The sequence below is a fragment of the Sebastes fasciatus genome, chromosome 8 (assembly GCF_043250625.1).
Source record: "Sebastes fasciatus isolate fSebFas1 chromosome 8, fSebFas1.pri, whole genome shotgun sequence".
NCBI lineage: Eukaryota > Metazoa > Chordata > Actinopteri > Perciformes > Sebastidae > Sebastes > Sebastes fasciatus.
In genome coordinates, this window is record NC_133802.1 from 32,547,458 (window position 1) to 32,567,800 (window position 20,343).

The 20,343-nt window shown below is 41.5% G+C and overlaps 1 protein-coding gene and 1 long non-coding RNA gene across 7 annotated transcripts in view; both read right to left on the reverse strand.

The window, feature by feature from the left end:
* LOC141773278 (uncharacterized) overlaps positions 1-20,343 on the reverse strand; it is a 376,505-nt gene that overhangs the window by 240,157 nt on the left and 116,005 nt on the right. The gene's annotated exons all lie outside the window — the stretch shown is intronic.
* Positions 1-20,343, reverse strand: part of LOC141773266 (band 4.1-like protein 1) — a 56,391-nt gene that overhangs the window by 5,620 nt on the left and 30,428 nt on the right. Inside the window, exons 4-18 of one of the 6 annotated variants that reach the window (XM_074645141.1) lie at positions 19,331-19,435; positions 18,158-18,200; positions 17,986-18,061; positions 13,898-14,116; positions 13,687-13,774; positions 12,830-12,982; positions 11,660-11,757; positions 9,976-10,151; positions 9,321-9,577; positions 8,221-8,259; positions 7,138-7,167; positions 5,314-5,466; positions 3,652-4,653; positions 1,613-1,663; positions 821-1,222 (exon numbers count right to left, since the gene is read on the reverse strand). In XM_074645141.1, coding sequence (XP_074501242.1) covers positions 821-1,222; positions 1,613-1,663; positions 3,652-4,653; positions 5,314-5,466; positions 7,138-7,167; positions 8,221-8,259; positions 9,321-9,577; positions 9,976-10,151; positions 11,660-11,757; positions 12,830-12,982; positions 13,687-13,774; positions 13,898-14,116; positions 17,986-18,061; positions 18,158-18,200; positions 19,331-19,435 — 2,892 coding nt within the window. Of the gene's footprint in view, positions 1-820; positions 1,223-1,612; positions 1,664-3,651; positions 4,654-5,313; positions 5,470-7,137; positions 7,168-8,220; positions 8,260-9,320; positions 9,578-9,975; positions 10,152-11,659; positions 11,758-12,829; positions 12,983-13,686; positions 13,775-13,897; positions 14,117-17,985; positions 18,062-18,157; positions 18,201-19,330; positions 19,436-20,343 lie in introns of all 6 variants that reach the window. The other 5 variants (XM_074645140.1, XM_074645143.1, XM_074645142.1 and 2 more) reach the window with 5 other exon arrangements.

Below are 20,343 nucleotides of genomic sequence, written 5' to 3' on the forward strand. Positions count from 1 at the left end.
TTTGGACAGAAGGCATCTTGTTGCTGATGTTGTTCCACTTGTGTATAAGTTGACATTTAATGCAATCTATGTTGTAGCCTAAAGGTATTCATTTAACAGTAGTATCATATATCATCATACCCCCCTTTTAAAATGTAACGCAGTAATGTTTACTCAGAGTACACTTCAACTGACCTACTTTTTATTTTTACATAAGTACTTTTACTTGGATAAAATGTATTTAAAGTAACTAATAATACTTGAGTATAATATTCTAGTACTCTTTCCACCTTTTACGCTGTAGACCTTTATATTGTAAAGCTTTTTGACAATTCAAATCATAAAGCTAAACATAAAAATACCAGACACGAAAAACACATTGAAAAACACTTCAGGTGTGATCACACTTAATTTTTTTATACAAACGCAATCTTGTATGAACTTGCATGAACTCATCAACAGCTCACTTTGTTGGCCTGCCATCACATTTTGTCAGAAACTTGGGTGGCACTCAAAGAGATATGGTTAGAGGAGGAGGACGGGGGGGTTGAGATTGAGGGAAATCCAATCCAGCCATTTGCCTGCACTCTTTTCTTGTGTTTATTTCTCATGTGCTTCTAGTTAAAAATCACATGGAGATATTGGTATAAAACATTTTTATGATTTCTTGCCATTTTTGTTGGTACATTCCTGTTCACACCCAAACTCACGGGCATTGCAGTTTGATTGAAAGAGAACACATATTTTTAGGTGTCTATAAATAGCATTCTTACCTGCCTGAACAAATCAAACTAAGAGAGGAGAGGCTACAAACACTCTTGATATGAAAACTTTGTTCTACCTGCGCATCGGGCCGTTTGACCTCTGGTCGGACCTCTTCAGCCGGGATATGTTTGGCCGGAGGGCTGCTGCTGGCTCCTCTGGACATGGGGGCTGACACCAGCGGAGGAGGTGGTTCACAGGGGCCCTGGTGCTGGACGAAGTCCATGCCAAAGCACAGACCCACGTCGGGTGACATTTCCCTCTCCCCCAGCTCTGTCATGCCCCTGGAGAACTCCTCCATGCCCGTGTGCAGGTCCGTCAGGACGGTGAAATCCACTTCGGCCTCCAAGCTGGACGTAGAGCTGACCGTGATGCTGGAGCATTTGCGTTCGATGCCCAGGTGGGTCTCCTTCAGGTACAGGATGTCCTGATCCTGGTCGTCCTCGGAGACGGAGCCCAGACGTCTCTCCCACGGTTCCCTCTGCAGAGAGGAGTACAGGACATCGGACCGTGTAAACTACAAATATCTTTACTTATATAATCAAAGAATGTGAGTTTCTCTACTGGTTGTTTTCCAATAATTATGAACAATATTAACATCATCAGAACACATTATGCATCATAAAGTTATATTGTGTAACTTTAGCAGTTCAAAATCATGTGTTTTGAATTGTGGTGGTGTGGTTTCCCTATTGATTTAGATAGGAATTTATAGAGTGTGCCTATAATGGAACCAGAATAGTGAAATAATTTTGCACATAAACACAAAATGATGGAAACATTTTGAAGAAAAATGTGTTAAAGTGCAGTTTGAATTGCTAAAATGGATGAAAAACAAATAGGAGACTGGTGGAGCTGAGAGACGACTCACTGAAGCTTCGTTGAAAGCTTCCTCGTAAATAGCAGGTGTGGGAGGTGTATCCTATAGAAGACAAACAAACAGGAAGCAAACATTAATATAAAACGTATGTGTCAAGTTATGCATATAGAAACTACAACAACCACAGGCCATGATACCAATCTATGCTATAGGCAACATGTGTGTAATTGAATCAGAAAAGGAGAGAGCACCGTGTTGACATGACGTACAAGAAACCACATTTGTGATGTTCTCTACTCACAGCTTTTAATCTAATCGCTTTTGTACTGGACGGATTTCTCTGCATTATTATTCATAAAAATACTGTATAAACACTTAATTCATCCACCAACAAGGGCTGTGTAATTAATCAAATTTCAATTACCATTAAAATTCTGGCTTCCAACAATTATGAAAACAAGATAATCAACATTAAACAATCGTTGCGCCGCACTCCGTTTTGCAATGACGCTCTCGTTTTGTCTTGTGTTATAAATCCAGCGCACCCCTTTCCTTTACAGCGGTGCGCTTTCACCTTCTTTTGTCTTGAACCATGAACCCCGTCTCATTTATTATTTTTTGTGGGTGTGACTTTTTTTGGTGTCATCACCGTTCATATCTAGTAGGGCTGTCAATCAATTAAAATATTTCATCGTGATTTTATCTGTTCAAAATGTACCTCAAAGGGAGATTTGTCAAGTATTTAATACTCTTATCAACATGGGAGTGGGCAAATATGATTTCTTTATGCAAATGTATGTATATATTTATTTTTGGAAATCAATTAATAACACAAAACAATGACAAATATTGTCCAGAAACCCTCACAGGTACTGCATTTAGCATAAAAAACAAACTCAAAGCCCAACAGGCAACAACAGCTGTCAGTGTGTCACAGCTACAACCTAAAAATTGCAAGTTAATGCATTAAAGAAATTAGAAATAAGTGGCGTTAAAAACTAATTTGTGTTAACGTGTTATTATCACGTTAACTTTGACAGCCCTAATAGCTATACAACCAATGTGTTTGTGATTAAATTGTTTACAAGAAAACTAGACTTAGCCTCTTAATTTTGCTCTCAAAGTGCACTAGATTGATGCATTTAACTTTAAAGTGTAGACCACAAAATTGCCTTTCTAACTGCGTGATGTTTCCAAAGTCAATGAATAATCGCGTTAAATAATCGGGATCTCAATATCAACCAAAATAATCACGCAGCCCCATCAACTTCAGGGCTTGTGCTAAACTTACATAATAAAGAGAGACTTTAAAGCTTACCGCTACTGTCAAAAGCATGCACATAGGGTATAATTTACAGGTTGACATCATCAGAAATGACTGCAAGTGCAATGGTAATGCCATGCACTGAAAGGTTAGATTTTTCCCTTTCAGGAAAGAGGTATTCATATTCGTAAATGCAGCATATGAATGCCTAAGCCCTGAGGAGGTTTGGCAGCTCTGCAGCCTGTGATAACATCTAATCGCCTTTTTTCATTTTTCTGCTGTTGCCACAGAGGTGCCAAGGCAGAACATTTGGTTCAAATAGCCTTCTCAGCCACTTACAAAAAAGATTTAAATCATGTGGAAAAAAGAGGTTTGAAAGAAAAGAAAATGGTGGAAAAGGTCTTGCGCTCCTTGCAACAGCAGCCACCTTTTTATTCTGTGAGGGTGTTGGAAGGAGAGACCAGGTGTGAACGTGGCAAGTTAAAGGTGGGATACAAAAGGGACGCCTGAAGCTTAAGCATAGGGGAACTTTGCTTAAAGGCACGCAGCGTTCTGAAAATGGCCAAGCAGATGCGAAGGGGGGAACAAGGGAAAGCAAAAAGCTCTCTGGGCCATGGACGTGAACTGAGTCGGTCAATGATGCGATGCCAAGGGACGTGAACTTTTGCTTTCTCATACACAGCCACATGAGTTCTGAAGTATGCGTGATTTGTTTGTTTTTAGATGGTTTAAAAACAAGATCGGCACGACATCGCCTGAAGCTCATGCAATGCTTTTACTTTCCGATGATTGACAAACAGGTTAGGGGGGGTCAGGTGGGTTTTACCGCTTGCTTCCTCTTGGCTGTTTCTTGGCTGGGCGTCCGGTAGTGGATGTGGCTGCTGTCTACGTTGCTCTGTCTGTCTCGGGACCACGGCGTTTTCAGAGGGAGAGTTCGCGGGGGAGCTGTTGGAAATTTGGAGCTAGAGAGGAGATTCTCTGAGTTGTTTTGAAAGTGATCCTCGTGTCCTCCTCTCGTCCACAGACTTTGTCCTCTGCCGTCTCTGAGCTCCTGTTGTCCAAACAGCTCATTCTTAATCTGCTGATGTAGTAGAGTTTGCTGTTGATATGACACCGCAGCTTCACCGTGGTGTCTGGTGGCCCCTGTGTTTTCCTTGACAACATCTCTAGCCGACAGCAGAGCAGCATTATCATCCACTCTCCTTCCCGCCTCACAGGATCCGTCTTTTGATTTTGTCATCTGTGCGTCCCCAGTCGCACCAAAGACGCCTCTATCAGACCGACTTTGAGTGTTTACGGCACCTGTGTTCTCCTTATTCACAGACTTCTTTGATCTCTGTGGCTTGAGAGGAACTATTTTGGTGACTTCTGAGTGCGAGTTCCCTGTTTTGTTGCAGTCTTGGGCTCCCACGGGGCTCAGGTCTGTCTCAGTTCTGCCTCCGTCGCCTTTCGGGAGAGAGTCCACAGCCACCGGAGTTTCGAAGCTCTTGGGTCTCTCTCGATGCTCATACTGACAATGCCTCACATCTCTGTTGATCACTACAGTCCCCTCATGTGGAGATCCGTATCCATTTTCTTGAATGGCATTCCTCGCTAATATAGAATCATGATGCCCGTTAGTTGCCGCTGTGTCATCCACAGGGTTCATATCCGTTAGCGCTCTAAAGTCTGTTTCCTGTCTGGGAGATGTTTTTAAAGAGTCCCTGGCTGTTTGACAGCTGCTCATCTTCGCTTCAGTCCGAGGCGTCACAGAGAATGTGTCTCTACTCATAGAGGAGGTCTTACTCTTTTCCCCTTTAGAGTAAGTATCCAGCTCTCCTTCATAAGCCTATGTTGACATAGAGTAGACAGTTGCATTAGCCTAGCTAGAGATAGCTGCTCTTCCACTTGTGATATCATTGTTACCCAACATAATTACTGTAAATGAGTAGTGAAGAAAAACAGTGATTAACCTTGGAGGGGGCGTCACACTTTGATGGATTTCAAGATAGGGGTGTAAGAAAATATCGAAAATATCGAATATCGTGATATTCTGTTTTGTGATACTGTATACATTTTTAATTAATAGTTTACATGCAAAGATTAACTCAGTCAATACTTATTTCATTTGCAAAGAGATGCACCCTCTCAGTGTATGTGTGTGGTTTTCTGCATATGGTGGTGTGTCCTTTATACTATGACAGTTTTCCTAAAATTAGATTACAAAAATCGCAATATATCGCTTTGCTTACAGTATCGCCATATACAGTATTGAATTGTAACTCATGATACGTATCGTACGCCAGATTCTTGCCAATACACAGCCCTATTTTAAGATGTTTTTTTCTTATTTTCTGTGTTTTGGCTCCATGGAATCAAAACTTTGACAGAGAATGGAAGGAGCAGACAGAGTGCGAAACGGGTGACCAACAACATTTTTTAGAAAATGGTAATATGTAGGAAACAAATTATAGAGTATTATAACTTGGGAATAGGATCTGATTCTTACTGGTTTCCGCTCGGGGGTTCCTCCAGGAGGAGTAGCCGAGGAGAGGCGTTTCTCCCTCTGGGCCATCTTGCTGTTCGGCTGCCTCAAAGCCCTCTTCAGCTCGTTGATGCTGGCCTGGTGCTTTTGTAGAACATCTTCTGGCTTATCCAGGAACTGCTGCCGACACAGTGAAAGGCACATCAGGGACACAAATTAACACAATTTAAAATCCTAGATCTGAATCTAATCTCTGAATCTGGTTACAGTCATTTCTACAGTTGATCTAGATGTGGATTTAAGTTGAGTGTTTCATTTCAAAATTCTTACGCTAGCTCTGTCCTGATGAGGGTGTGGGGTAGGGCTGCCCCCTCTTAGTCGATTAGTCAATTAATCAGTCGTTTTGGTCTTAGTGCGATAATAGTCTTTTTTTTTTAATGTTTTTTTTCATGCTGAATAATTTATTTCTAAGAAATTTATGAGCACATCTCTGGAAAACACCAGATTTAAAGTGGTACTTTTGTGTGATTCTTTGTGGAGAAACTCAAAGAATCATGACATATCTGTCAATTAAATCGTATGAGTCTCTGGCATTAACATGCATCCTGGGTGATCCGATCACAAGTGGACAGCTCTAGGTACTGTACAGGTGTGAATGCACTCAAGACGAATTGAGGATGCATTGATATCCGATCGCTCAGACCACATTCGGAGGTGGTCTGGGTGACATATGGCCACATTCTTTTAGCAGTGTGTACGTGAGAATGTGTCCTGGGCCACATTAAGAACCGTCTACTCAACTACTCAACTGCTCGCTTGCTCACTCTCATCCCCGGCTCTGAAGCTCTCTACACCACCATTGCCTGGCAAAGGCGGCGGTGTCGACAGCACGAGTGTCCAGACAATAACCTTATATTTTTATGTTGATAAAATGTACCCAAATTCACAAATATGTATGATATTACTACAGACATTCCTGTGATATTACATTGTGATGTCTGCTGTATTTGCCATGTGTTTACTACATGTTTATTTGCACATAGAGAGGGGAAGTGAGAAACGATCACAAGTGGCCACTCAAGACGCATGTGGAGACGCATTCTACGACGTACTCAGAGCTGTCCACTTGTGATTGGATCACCCAAAACACATGTTAATGCCAGGTCTGAACAGGGCCTTAGTCGACGAAGAATTTCTGTGGTGGAGGACAGCCCTAGTGTGGGGCGTGCCTGTCTGTGTCCTGTTATGCAACTGTGCTGTAGGATGAATTAAAGGCTGCCAAACATGGTTGGACGATAGAGGTCTGTCTGTACTGATGACATAGACCTTATTATAGTGCACTCAGATCATGATTATTATCAGCATTTTTCTTTTAGCTTGCAGCATTGTAGATAAAAAGAGGTTCATGTAAAGGTCTGGAGGTTTAAAAATATCCTGATTACAGGGACAAACCCTATTTAATAGTATATTAATGTGCTTTGTTGTTGCTCGACTTTTTTTTACAAAAATACCTTGGTATAATGCTGTAGTGAGCACCTACCAATCTTTGGAAGATGGAGCACAAAGCCCCGAACATGAGGTTTGTAATTATTCTCTGATCACAGGCCAGACAGATAACAACAAATATTTTAACAGGGAATAGTGCTCATAAAATACCAAACATGACATGCAAAACTATCCTGTTGCATTTAAGAAAGTGGTGCACCAGACAACTGCGTGTGCTCCATTGCTGCTTCTGTTTGCTTTGTTATAATAGTAAGTGACAGCCACAGTTATGGATGAAAAACACAAAGCGTGCCTGGTGAGGGTCACGCACAGTTCATGCCAAAGAGAGAGGACAAGCAGTACCTCCTGTTTGGGCCGATGCGTGGCCAGATCCTTGTCCGACAGATGAGGGAGCCCGAGGTGGGGCAAGTGAGATGAAGTGAAGGGGGTTTTGAGCAAAGCAAGTTGAGGATTGGGGGGAGAACAGATGCGTGCAGAGACAAAGAGGTAAAGTGCTGCAGGTGAGTCAAAAAGGCAGGCGGCCAGACGGACAGACAAACAGTCGACACCAGCGGGGCTTTTGACTAAGAACTGTTAAGCCTTTTTAATGTTCTGCCAAGAAGTCAGGGACAATCCATTTCAGTGTCAGCCAATTGATAATTAATGCAGTCATCTATTGACTGAGCGAAAGTGTTTGGAGAGGGGGATTATTCCCATACTTCTTCATCCAAAGATTTGATGAGAAGGCATTACAAAACCACAAATGAACAGACGCTTTAGTGACTAATGCAATGTCAATATTTCCTAACACTACCACACATACAGGAATAATACGAGACTACATACACTGGATTAACCTTTACCATATAAATAATATTTACAACAAATAAGAGTATACATCCAGATAGACGGCTTTGCATAAAAAAATACTTACTAAGTTCAATAATGAGAGTTTTACACATCTCAGCTGGAGTACCAGGAGATTTGCCAACTGGGGAATCGCTGAATCATCAACAGTGCTTAAGGGCCATCTGTTTATCCTGCTAATAACAATCAATCCCTCTAATTTCACACAGGGACACTGTTAAAGATGTGTTGGCAATTGAAGAAAAAAAGCTTTTTTTCTACTGTTTCAGTCACTCTAGATAAGAGCTAAATGCCTCATTTTCCAGTCGGTAGACAAGAAAAAAAAGGAAAGAAAGAGCCTGTATAAATCCATATTAAACATTTTGTGTCTATTCATCTGAAGATCGATTCATGCACTTTCCATGGATTTATACTCAGTGGAATCCTGGAAATCATGACATGAAAAGAAATAACATTCCCTCCAGAGACAAACAATCAAAAAAAGGATCGGTTGTGTTTAGCAAAAACACAGAGTACGGGTGCATGACCTACAACAACCAAAACCACACAGACAGACACTAAGGTCCAAGGCCAAAGTACCTCTGGTTTTGAGTCTACTGGCGAGCCGTCCTCCTCACCCTGCAGGAGAGGATGAGGTGGACGATGGAGAGGTCAGAGAGAGAACAGAGCAGAGGTTAGCAGGGTGTGTTAACATTACAGCGAGGGGAAGAGAAGAACTGTTAGAGGCAGGATGCTGGGTTAAAAAAAATATATCATTGGCAGCAAAGAGGTCAAGTTAGACGATTGAAGAAATGGAGAGGACTCATTCTGAGAAGTCTCATAAATCTTCAGATTAGCTGGAAATAAGGGAAATTAAAAAAGTAGGGATGGTGATTACAGGTCTTAAATGAAAAGGGAATGTGCAAGAGAAAGATGAGGAGGATTAGTTAGAAGTTCATGAGTTTTCTGACTTGGGGTGAAGCCGTGTATTTTGTATGTTTCGTCAAAGGCAATATTAAGTTTATCAGGTGAGTGTTCATTTAATTTGTTGATTGACATTCATACTAAGTTTTAGCCTGTTTTAACAGCTATATATTAAAGGGATAGTTCGGGTGTTTTGAAGTGAGGTACTTATTCATAGTAGGTGTATTACTTACAGTAGGTGACGGTCGGGTCGCCCCCAGCATCGTGAAACAGACAGGAGCACCGACACCGGAGCAAAGCAATATGGTGCTGTGGACGGGGACGGCAGAAAAACATATTTTAGCCACCTAAAAAAAGGCTTGATAAAAATGTATATCCGTTTAAGTATACGCTATATTTAGAATATTTTCCAACGGCGAAGTGAACTGAAAGTGAAACATATCTATACTGTTTTTGTCATCAAAGCCTGCTGGCTTTGTAGAGAGCACAGATAAGTTTCAGCTCAGTTCCCCGTCGGAAAGGAGAAGGAAAGGGCTTTCTGACGGCAAGATAAAGTGGTGAAAATATTCTAAATATGGCGTACACTTACACGGATATTGATTTTTTTAGGTGGCTAAAATACGTTTTTTGCCTGCCCCGTCCATAGCACTGTATTGCTTTGCTCCGGTGTCGGTGCTCCTGTCTGTTTCTCCAAGTTGGGAGCACGCCGACCGTCATCTCGGCTGCAGTGAAGGCAGGTTTTCTGTGTATCTGAACGTATCCTCTCATCTTTGTACCTTGAGGTCCAAAGTCTTGGTGGGCGTTGAGATGTGAGCGCCCCAAGCATGCCTGTGAACTTGATTTTCATCCTGACCATCGTTCTGCTCCAGCTCCTGGTCTGTGTACTGGTCCTGGTCTTGGTCCTGATAGTGGTACTGATCGTGGTCCAGGTCCAGGCTGCCCTCTTGGTCCAGGTCTTCTCTGGACATGAACTGTGTGCGTTCACTGGAGCTTCTCTGGGACAGCTGGTCCATACTGTAGCCTAGAGCCGAGGCTGGTGAAGTGCAATGGGGGGGAAACATCAACCACCTGGACTCAAGTGTTAAAGCTTTCACATGACAATAATCTACAGTGTGTAATCGGGTCACGTATATCGATAGGCTGTGCTCTAACATGAAATCACAAGTTAAAATCTGCCTTTTATTTCTGTTTTTGTCGAGGAATTTCAGGCTCTGACAACATGGGACTCCCCTCACTTTGAAGGCCATAACACAAAATCAATAAGCCCCGTTGCTGAAATTGCTCAAAGTATGTTTTCATGCAGACATTGCTATCAATCCATCAATCCATCTTCTAAACCTGAAGGGTTGGAGCCGAGTTATTGCTTCACAATATAATCCCTGAAATATATATGAACCTCCGTGTGGACGGTGAAATCGTCCGGGCTCTTACCTCCATCAATGCTTCGGGGCAGCATGTACCTCTTGCTAACGGATCGCTCGAACTGTGGGGCGGGCCTGTCAATCAGAGCGCTGGCCTGTCTGGTCTGGGCCTGGGTCCGCCCGCTGTAGCGGAACTTGGAGCCAATCACAAGGAAGCCCTTCGGAGGCGGCTCTGGGGAAACCAACCTGCAGGAAGGTTTATATTTTACTTAATGACAGTTTAGAACATTATAGGGGTTTATTCTACTGGTCCCTAATTTACTAACATTTTTCTGAAAAGAACTACAGTCTGTGATTTGGTTGTAATTATAGACAGGAAAATATAGACAAAGATCTAAGACTATTATTTCAGTTGGGCTCTGCCCTGGAGACTCCAGGAAATTACTGTGCCTAGCCAAGAAATAGTCTGGCCCCATGCAACCACATCATGTAAATTATACACTTTTATACTTTGTCTTTTGTGTGGAATAAACGGATGGGATATTCTGTGTTAATTTATGAGTTTTAGTGCTGGTGGGCAGATTTTGTTGCCATCAAACAGAGCCAGGCTCGCAGTTTGTAGTCGTAAGCTAAGCTAACCAGCTCCCGGCTTTAGCTGACATGAAAGTGGTATCAATGTTCTTTTTAAAGTTGACTGGAAAAACTGACAGAAATTCCTTTAAACTCAAGGAAATAATCTGTTATTATCGGAAACTTTACACTGATGCTGTGTCACACTAGCAGTGACACAGCCACAGGCTACAAGTCATTTTCAATGGAAGCCGGTGACATGAAGCTACAAACTGGAAATAAGGGAAATAACTCTGAATTCAGCTATTAGTGCATTTTACAACTTTTAGGACGTAGTGATTTAAATAAGGGCTATTCAAGTGTTCATACTAGGAAGTTGATTTAACTCCTAAAAAATGATTTGCTGATTTACGTCTCTGTTTCAGTGTAAGTCTATGGGAAAAAGTCTCTTTGGGCCCAATGGCATCACATGACGGACATGGAAGTTTTTAGGCCACTACGAAAATTTGCTTCAAAGCCCAGCGCACTTCCTGGGGGCTTGGTCTCAACTTTTTTCAGCACTCTAATGACGCAGTGAAGCGTCAACCAATCACATGTTCTTGTTTCACCTTGTTCTGTCTCCAAAGATAACATTAGCCAGTTCCCATTGCTATTTAGCGTCATAACGTCAACGAGCGCTTGAGCAACACTTCAACAGCGACTCGGCGACAATGTAGCTAGCCACGCTTAGCCGTTGAGTTGCTTTTTTTGCTCATAGTGTGAACACAGCATAAGGGCTGAATTGCATGCTTGCCTGTAGACAAATTTCATGCTGTGCCGTGCTGTGCACCGATTAAAAGACTCTCCAGCTTACAATTGCAAATAATTGGAATTAATTAATTAGAAGTGTACCAACTGAACTCTGTCTCCATTTTAGCTCAAATTAGTAGCAAATTACCAAGAATCAGAAACCTTTCTATGAATTTACAATTACATATCAGTTCCTCTCAAAGAAATTATACAGAACTGTGGGACCTGTGGGAAAAAAAAGGTTTTATTGTTGAAAGGTTTCAACACATTTATATAATGAGTGGATAATGAGAGGATAGCTCGATTGTGCCAAGTGTTAACAGTTCATGCAGGGTGCAACCACTACAGTGCAGAAAAAAGTGTCCACTTGTGTATCTGTGAGTATCAAGTCCTACCTGAAGAAGGTGTGGTGCTCAATGCAGACCTTCCACAATCGCTTCGAGGCCCGATGGTTGGGCAGCTTGAAGCCTATGGTGCTCTCAAACTGTTCATACTGAGCGGTGAGGGAAAGGAGTGATGGCGGATGAGGAAGGGAGGTGAAGAAGAAAAGGGGAGTGAAGGGAGCGGTGGTGGCATGGTGAATTGTGTTTACTCCGCAGCAATGGAGAAATCAATGCTGTTTTTCTGTTTACTCGCAGAAATATTTTCTTGGTCAGGTGGATTTTCCATCTCTAACCAACCCACAAATTAGCCGGTCATGCACTCACTCATCAGATGTTCAGTAGCGTGAGCAGAAGAAGACGCTTCAAATCAATATGTTATTAGCAATATAACACGTCTTTAAACATTAGGACTAGTCCTTTTACGAGAGGAAGCCAAATCTTGTCCCACACAAAACAAAATCTGCGGGGACAGTTTCGAATAAAAGGGTTTTAAAACACAATGACGACCCTCCAGGCAAATTTGAAGTGACAGCTGACTTAAGAGGATAGATCTGCAGAACAAAGTATGTGCACAGAATGGCCTCAGTATTCGCTATGAAGACGTCAATGTCAGTTTAACAGTGGATGTAAAACACACTGCAGATACTCCAAAGGCCAAAGAATGAAGTAAAAAAACAGCAAAATCATAATAATATTATAGAGTTTAAAAGCAGAACGAACATAATGTGGCTCTAACATTTTCAAGTAAAATCCTTGATGAAAGTGCAAATCCTCACGACTGGCTAATCACGCTTTAAAGTCACCATAGAGGAAGAGAGACGGAGGAGGAGAATAAAAACATGACCTATCAGCCCTAATCTTTAAGAAAACGATATCTCTGAGGGCTATAAATAATGTCCTTGTCAGTTGTCACATGGCTTGCTGCAGTAACACTTTTATCAAACCATGAAATGACTATTTATGCTGTTTGGGACGAGTCAAGAGAGACAATAATGTAATTTTAACAACTGTGAAACCATGAAATAGAAATGTGGCTCTTTACCAAATTATCCTTCATTCCAGTAGCTTCCGCTCTGCCAGAATGACTGTCGTGAGCTGTTCTAGTGGGAATGTGCTGGCAGTAATTGCACAGTGAACACCAAGCAAGGTGCAAAAAACATGATAATGACGGTTTTGATTTACCTCTCCTGGGCGGATCTTGATGTAGAAGTTGCTTCTCTTATAAGAGATCTTTAGGATTTTTGGCCAGGCAAATCGGTTGATCCTCAGACGGTCTCGGTAGATGAGCAGACCGTTGGCGCTCACGCCGAGCATTATGTCAATTCCTTCTGAATCCTGGTGAACACAAGCATTGAGCGTCAGGAAACCTCCGACAAAATCGTCGACAGATGAACAGTCTGGCAGTACCTAAAGGCCCTGACACACCAAGCCGACGGTCGACTGTCGGACAGTTTGAGGCCGTCGGGGAGCGTCCGTCGGCCTAGTTTTTTCGGTGTGTCCCGCATCGTTGGCTCTAGTCTGCCCGTGGCAAAGTTTTTTCAGCCGATTCAGCATGTTGAATCAGCGACAGCGCCCGTCGGTGAGAGAAATCACTCTGATTGGCTATTCAGCTAAAACGAACCAGTGCACGAGAAGAGAAACGGAAGTGAGGAAAGCAAATCAACGAGTAAAGCCAAGAGGAAAAACACAGAAGGCTCTTCTCATTTTTCATCTTCATCTCATCTGATCATTCCAACGCACGGATATTTTCACAGCGACATGAACATCTGGAATGAAGCTAAGATGTGAGTGAGAGTGGTGTGTAAATGGTCGGCAAACGCCGCTTTGTTTCATGTACGTATCGACCTGCTGGTGTGGAGAGCTCTTTCTTCTCACGCAGGTGCAGAACGTACGTGGTAGTTGGCCGTCGGCTGTAGTCTTTGCAGAGTGTTCGAGTGCAACTTTTTTGCGACGTGAGGTGACTCAACGGGCGGCCTTTGTCGCTGCTAATTCTTTAATGTCGGGTTGGTGTGTCTGGGCCTTAAGTTTTATCTCTGTACCTTAGCGTGATGCAGGTCCACTCCATACATTGAGAGCTTCTTGGCATTTTCTAGAAAGTTCACCTCTGCATCTGCTGGACTCATTCCCCTACAACACAAACACCAAAACCTGATTCATCACTTCTTTCATATTCATCCCACAAATCATAAACACACCAGCTGTTATCCCTGTGGCATTCAATTTAATTAATGGAGTTATATTTTCACTGACCTGTAGTTACGGTGCAGCTCCATCACTCTCTCCTCCAGCTCACGTGTCTGGTTGGGTGCAAAGCGGAAGTCATTGACGTAGTCTGGGCCGTGTTCTTCTGGCTCGTAGTCTCCCACTTCGGCCTGGACAGTGTAGGAGCCCAGAAGGGCGTGGGTGACGAACGAGCAGGGCAGACGACCGGACAGGATGTCGTCCCTCAGCTGCAGGCACAGGTAGTACCTAAAGAAACGGAAGGGGGTGGAGGCAGAAAGCTGCTGACACTTGTTTTCAATCTTTAGGAAATATCTGGAAGAACCACTGCTGAACTTTCCAGTCACAGTCCTTATTTTATGTTTTTAGCGATGATAGTGGCATTGCTCTAGAGACCGCAATGTCTTTGTGCTGCATCGGGGAAGGTTCGGGGTGAATGGATGGGCCAAAAAACACCGGATTTTCGCCCAGGAGACCGGTGTTCGTACCCCGTGTGAAACCAGAAGTCAACGTTGATTTATTTGTCATGTAACTTCCGTACTATGCCACATCTGGAGTTATTTTAACTCAAACTGTGATCTTTTCCTAAACCTAACTAATTTGTTTTGTTGGTTAAACCTAACCAAGTTATTTCCAGTGAATACGGAAGTTTATTTTTTTAAAAGACTGGAGCGGAAATTGACAAGTGTATCACGTGTTGCTGGACATTCGTAGGAAAACACATGAAAAAATTAGGAATAGCTTTTCGTAAGATATCATATGAACCATTGTATGACGATACGTTGCTTTGTGTCTGTCAGCCGGTCCACTTCTTCCCAGACTGAAATATTTCAACAACTAATGGATGGGTTGTCATGGATGACATTTTGCATTTTTTGATATTCATGTTGCTTAGAGGATGAATCTTAGTGACTTTGGCGATCCCCCGAATTTCATTAAGCGGCACCATCAGATCAAAATGTTGACTTTGTCCAATACTGGACAATGACCAAATACATGTAAATCCAATGACATTCCTGTCATCCTCAAGCTTCTAAACATGGATTGAGTTGATCTACATCTGGGCCTGTCACGCAGTAAAAGGTAATTCACTCAAATTACCAAAAGTACTTTGTTTTTCCGCTTACTCCCAGTGGCTATTTGTTGAGGTTTTTAGGTCTTATTCACTTAGAAATGTGGTGGAAATTCATTGAAAACTTGACGGCAAAATGTCTTTCCAGAAACAATTTCCAAGATATTTAAGACAATCCACAGACCTCACTGTCAACAATTAATTCTTTAATCCAGCATTAAATGTTCCCTAATGAAAATAAAACATTTTATAGAGAGAACTCTTGTCAGAGTGGATTATCAAGAGAGTAACTCGAATGCCGTTTTGGGAAAGTTTTATATGAAACACGTTGAGCACCACAAACCACAAACTCCATCGGCATGAAATATCTCACAACTAAAATGTGTTTTTGTGTGATTTGGGTGAACAGACCTTTTAAACAGTTCCATATGGGTCATTTATGACATCTATACACACTTTTGTACTACAACCTTTTTGACGTTGTTCTTTGGTTTGGTCATGATTGTGATACTTGGTCTTGACAAAAGCCTAAAAATGTTCCATAACCTTCAATATATCTATATATATGTCTGTACGGAGTACATAAAGTACATACACTTTACACAATGGTCTAGTACATGAAAATAGACATTAGGCCAGTAGTGGACAGTAACTAAGTACATTTACTCAAGTACTGTTCTTGAGTACAATTTTAAGGTATTTGTACGTTACTTGAGTATTTCCATTTGCTGCTACTTTATACTTTTCTACTCATCTACAATTCAGTGGCAAATATTATACTTTTAACTCTACTTACACTATATTTATTTAATTACTTTAGTTACTTTTGCAGATTGAGATTAATATTATCATGTATTATTATAGGTTAAGATAAAACTTTTGACTATTGATTCCTTGGTGAAATTCACAAGCTATCCAGCAAGTAAAAAAATAAGCTCTTCCTTGACCAGCTGCAACAGTAAAGTAACGAACACATTAATGCATCAATAATTGTAATTCAATAATATAATATATATTATTCTGAAAGGAGCCGTTTGATGCTAATACTTTTGTACTTTTACTTGTAACAGAGTATTTCTACACTGTGGTATTAGTACTTTTATGAAGTAAAAGAGTATTTTGTCCACCACTGTATTAGGCCTATATATAGACCTTTTTATTGCCATTCTGTTGCTAGGGCAACAGCTTTGGTCCAAGTTTACTTCCTGTTAGCCACTGCATTATTGCAAAAGGAAATACAAAGGGGTGAGAACGTTTATGTTGTCTAGTTTGAAAAGGTTTACACTGGCCTATCTTTGTGCAAAGATCATGCTGTCACAATATTGTCAACTGTGTTGTGTCCAAAGGAAGTTCTATTGATAAATGGATTTTGATTTAGTTATTTCGGTGTCCTGCACCACATGGTGTCCAGCACATAGTGCTAACAAGACACTCAACAACAACAACAACAACAAAAATGTCTTATGATCAAGGCTTGTTCTGCCACCAGCAGTTGGACATTCTGTTGCTAGGAGCAACCGCTACTGGCACAGTATTTATAGCTGACAATCAGCCTCTTGTCAAAAATGAATGCATGCATTTTGACAGGCATTGTTTATCTACTTCCCAAATGCACTTGTTGAAGAATTACAGTATCTGTAGGCACTCTTTTTATGATGGCTGTTTTGGGATTTTTAATTTAGTTTTTCTGCATTCTGTAGACTGCTAGCTAAGCTAGCCCAGTGGGCAATTCTGGGGTCTAAAAAGTGAAACCATTGCAGAAGTACATTAAACTTGCATTCTTTGTAACAGCCAGCAGGGGGCGACTCCTCTGGTTGCAAAAAGAAGTCTGATTGTATAGAAGTCTATGAGAAAAGGAGCCTACTTCTCTCTTGATTTATTACCTCAGTAAACATTGTAAACATGAGTTTATGGTCTCAATCGCTAGTTTCAAGTCTTCTTCAATACAGCATGATGTTCATTTAGTAAATTATGGTCCCATTTAGAGTCAGATAGACCATAAAGCAGGGGATGCTTTAGGGCGGGGCTACCTTGTGATTGACAGGTCGCTACCACGGCGTTGTCCGGTCTGGGAGTTGTCCTTGTTTTCGTTTTACAACTTTAACCCTTTCACAGCGTGTTTTCAGTTCATGACAGTTAATTATAACCTTGTTGGTCACCTAGAATGTCTTATTCAGCGTTCGTTTGTACTTAGCTCCACCCTCTCGTGTCACTTCTGGTTGCAAAAAGCCAGGATGGCGACGGCCAAAATGCCAAACTCGAGGCTTCAAAATGGCAGTCCACAAACCAACCATCCACTTTTTATATACAGTCTATGAGCTAGCCATTAGCTTAGTTGTCTGTGGCTAATATGTTTCTAATACAACATTTTAGGCTAAGTAACTGTTAGCTAATTTACTGCTGGGATAACCATTACTCTTGTGGACTCCAGTGTGTATGTTTACTAGATTAAGTACAATGTTGTGTGTTACGTAAGGGATAATGTACAGCTGGCGGGTCATTGTTGTGAAAGAATCCCCTTCAGGGCGATGAGAGGTGTCCTGAAGGAGATTCTTTCACAACAATGACCCGCTAGCTGTACATTATCCCGCTTATTACACGGCTACTTCCTTAAGAAATCAATATTTTGACACAAAAACAGTCTGCCAGAGTCCGACATCAGAACTATGCCCATAGCAACGGTCTGCTATAAAGAAATTACAGACCGTAGAACGCTGTGATTGACCAATCAGAATCGAGTATTCAACAAAGCCGTGTAATAAAGTACAATAGTGTGTACTTCCTATATAGATTTGTCACTAGTGACACTGTTTCTTCCTGGCATTTTTTATAAGTAATAAGTAATAAGTAATCCCTATCAATCATCACTAGAAGTGTGTGGTGGTGTCTGTATCTGCCGAGTTTTCACTGTTTCACAATTGCCTCCAAAGGCAACATGTTCTCTCTATAAATCCTGCCAAAACAAAAAATATCCTCAAGGCAATTCAACATATTAGCTTCAGACAATTGTGAGTTGTGCTGGAGTTGTTGTTGTTTTCACACCTACCTGGTGATGTCTTCAATGAGCACAGACGGGTCTGGAGGGTAGAATTTGACAGAAAATCCAAAGATCCAGGAACCAACTGTGGACAAACAACCAGAAAGGTTCTTTTTTGCGAAGGACTGCTATATCCGTGTGGATTTGTTGGACTGTGTGTGCGTGTGTGTGCTGAACTTACCCCGAATTTGCTTCTTAATCTCTTTGGAGGGATCCAACCAATGCTGATAAAGAAAGAAAGAGACAGTCCCTTTGAGAAATTCAACCTCAGCAAAATGATCCATATTCACATTTTTCAGAGCCCTTTTAAGAACTGTACATCACTGGCTGCTCTTCCCTTTTTATATCTGTTCCCTAGTTGAAAGCCAAATATATTCATACTACAAGAAAACGGATGAAGGCTTTATAAACACTGAAAGCATCAATATTGGGGCTATAAATGCCAGTTGAGTCCAACTCTCTGCGCTTAATGTCACTCAAGCTTTCATGGTGCTCTGTAGCGCTGTGCACCATTTTTTAAAAGGCCATACTGTCTAATCACATTTCAAAAGGTTAAAGGCCATGTATGCCACTCTCAGGCTGTATGTGGTTAAGTACGGTTAAAAGGGCAACCGGGGGACTCGCCGCTTCATAACACCTGGGAAAACAGTCTGGTTAAATGGGCTGCTCGGCTGAAAGGCTGCTTGACATTTGCTCTGAAGTCAGTGACAAAATCCGACCCAAAAATCTATTAAAAGCAGGTTTAAAGAAATTCATTGTCAACACATATATTTGGCCTTGGACTCTACAAAGATTTCCACCACAGAAGGAACTAAATGACCGCCCACATAATATCAATAATAATCCCAGAACAGAAGAGCTTCTGAACTAAAGTCTATTGTACTTTACACAATAAAATAGCGTGCTGCTTGCAAACCACAATGGATCAAGAAAAACATCGTTAACAAATAAAGACGCATGCTCTACAGTCCCATTTTGTGCCAGAGTACTATTCAGTAAACCACAGGTTCGAATTCTGAGGGTTCGTAAAAATGTAGCTTTAAAGTAGATAAACAGCAATGTGTCCACATGACAGATTTTATTTTATGGGTAAGAACTTCACGTAATAAACACCCAGTGCATGCATGCACCTCATCTGTGTGTATGTGTGAGGTCTCTCCTACTATTTGGAAAATAGTAGGAGAGACTTCACACCAGCTGATTCAGGGTATAGTTTCTAATCGGGGACAAAATTTCCGTCGAGCGACAGAGGTTCAGTTACAGATCTTATAATGAAGATATTCAACTTCCTCAAGTAAGATATCTTAATGAGTGTGTGTGTGTATGTGTGTGTCTCTGTGTGTCAGTGTCTGACCTTGGCGTTGTCCGTGTCCTGGAAAGTCAGGCCAAAGTAGTCCCTCTCCAGCAGGTTCAGATGGCCACACACCATGTCCAGCAGGGTCTGGCCCTTGGCAAATTTCTGTTACACACACACACATGCACAAGAACATATTATAAGAACACACAGCGAGTGGGCAGGTGGCACAGTGCAGGTTCAGGTTGTATGAACATCACGTACTGTAAAAGAAGAGGACAGAGTGTAATAATGCAATTAAATAAAGATAAGTAAGTTTGCGAGACGTCTGCTGGCCTATAGTGGAACTGGCAACAGGAAAAAATGTACCTGTGTCTGTTTTTCAATTGTATGTAACTTTGTATTATAATAAAAATATAATGTAAGTCCCCCAATCTTTGACTTTTCCTAGAGTGTGTTATTTAACACCCTCTATTGTTATTAACTGTCAAGATAAAGCCAGATTAAAAATGTATACCTCCAGCGGGTCAAATTGACCCTTGTAGAGAATGCAACGCCTTTTGTCTACTACTGTGCGTGATAGAGCTGCATCATAAGTCATAGGCTAACCTTCACTATGGACAGGAGGAAGAGATTTATGAATGCACATCTGACCTTAGACTTGCTCAATGCGTTGAGTGAAGAAGAGTGTGATGGTGGGAGGTTTCAGGACTGAGCGATGTGTCCTGGGTTGAGTGTGACTCTTGTTGTGAGTAGCATAAAGGGACTACAACTATAGCATTTAGTTATATAACCCTGTGTTGTAGAATGATAAATATGATAATGAACATTGTACCTTGAAAATCAATGCATTCTAATAGCGGGAAGTTTGTGACCCGGCAGACATGTTGAGATCAGGTTGAGGAAATACCAAGCACCGCCCACCAGCCGGAGCTAACTTTCTAATTTTACAGCTAAACAGTAAACTACAAGATGTTTCTGACAACATTTGAGGAGAGAAATAGGCATTACAGTAACAGAATATTGATTCATATTTGATCTGCGTTGCCTAGTTTGACCGTTTTAATCAGAGT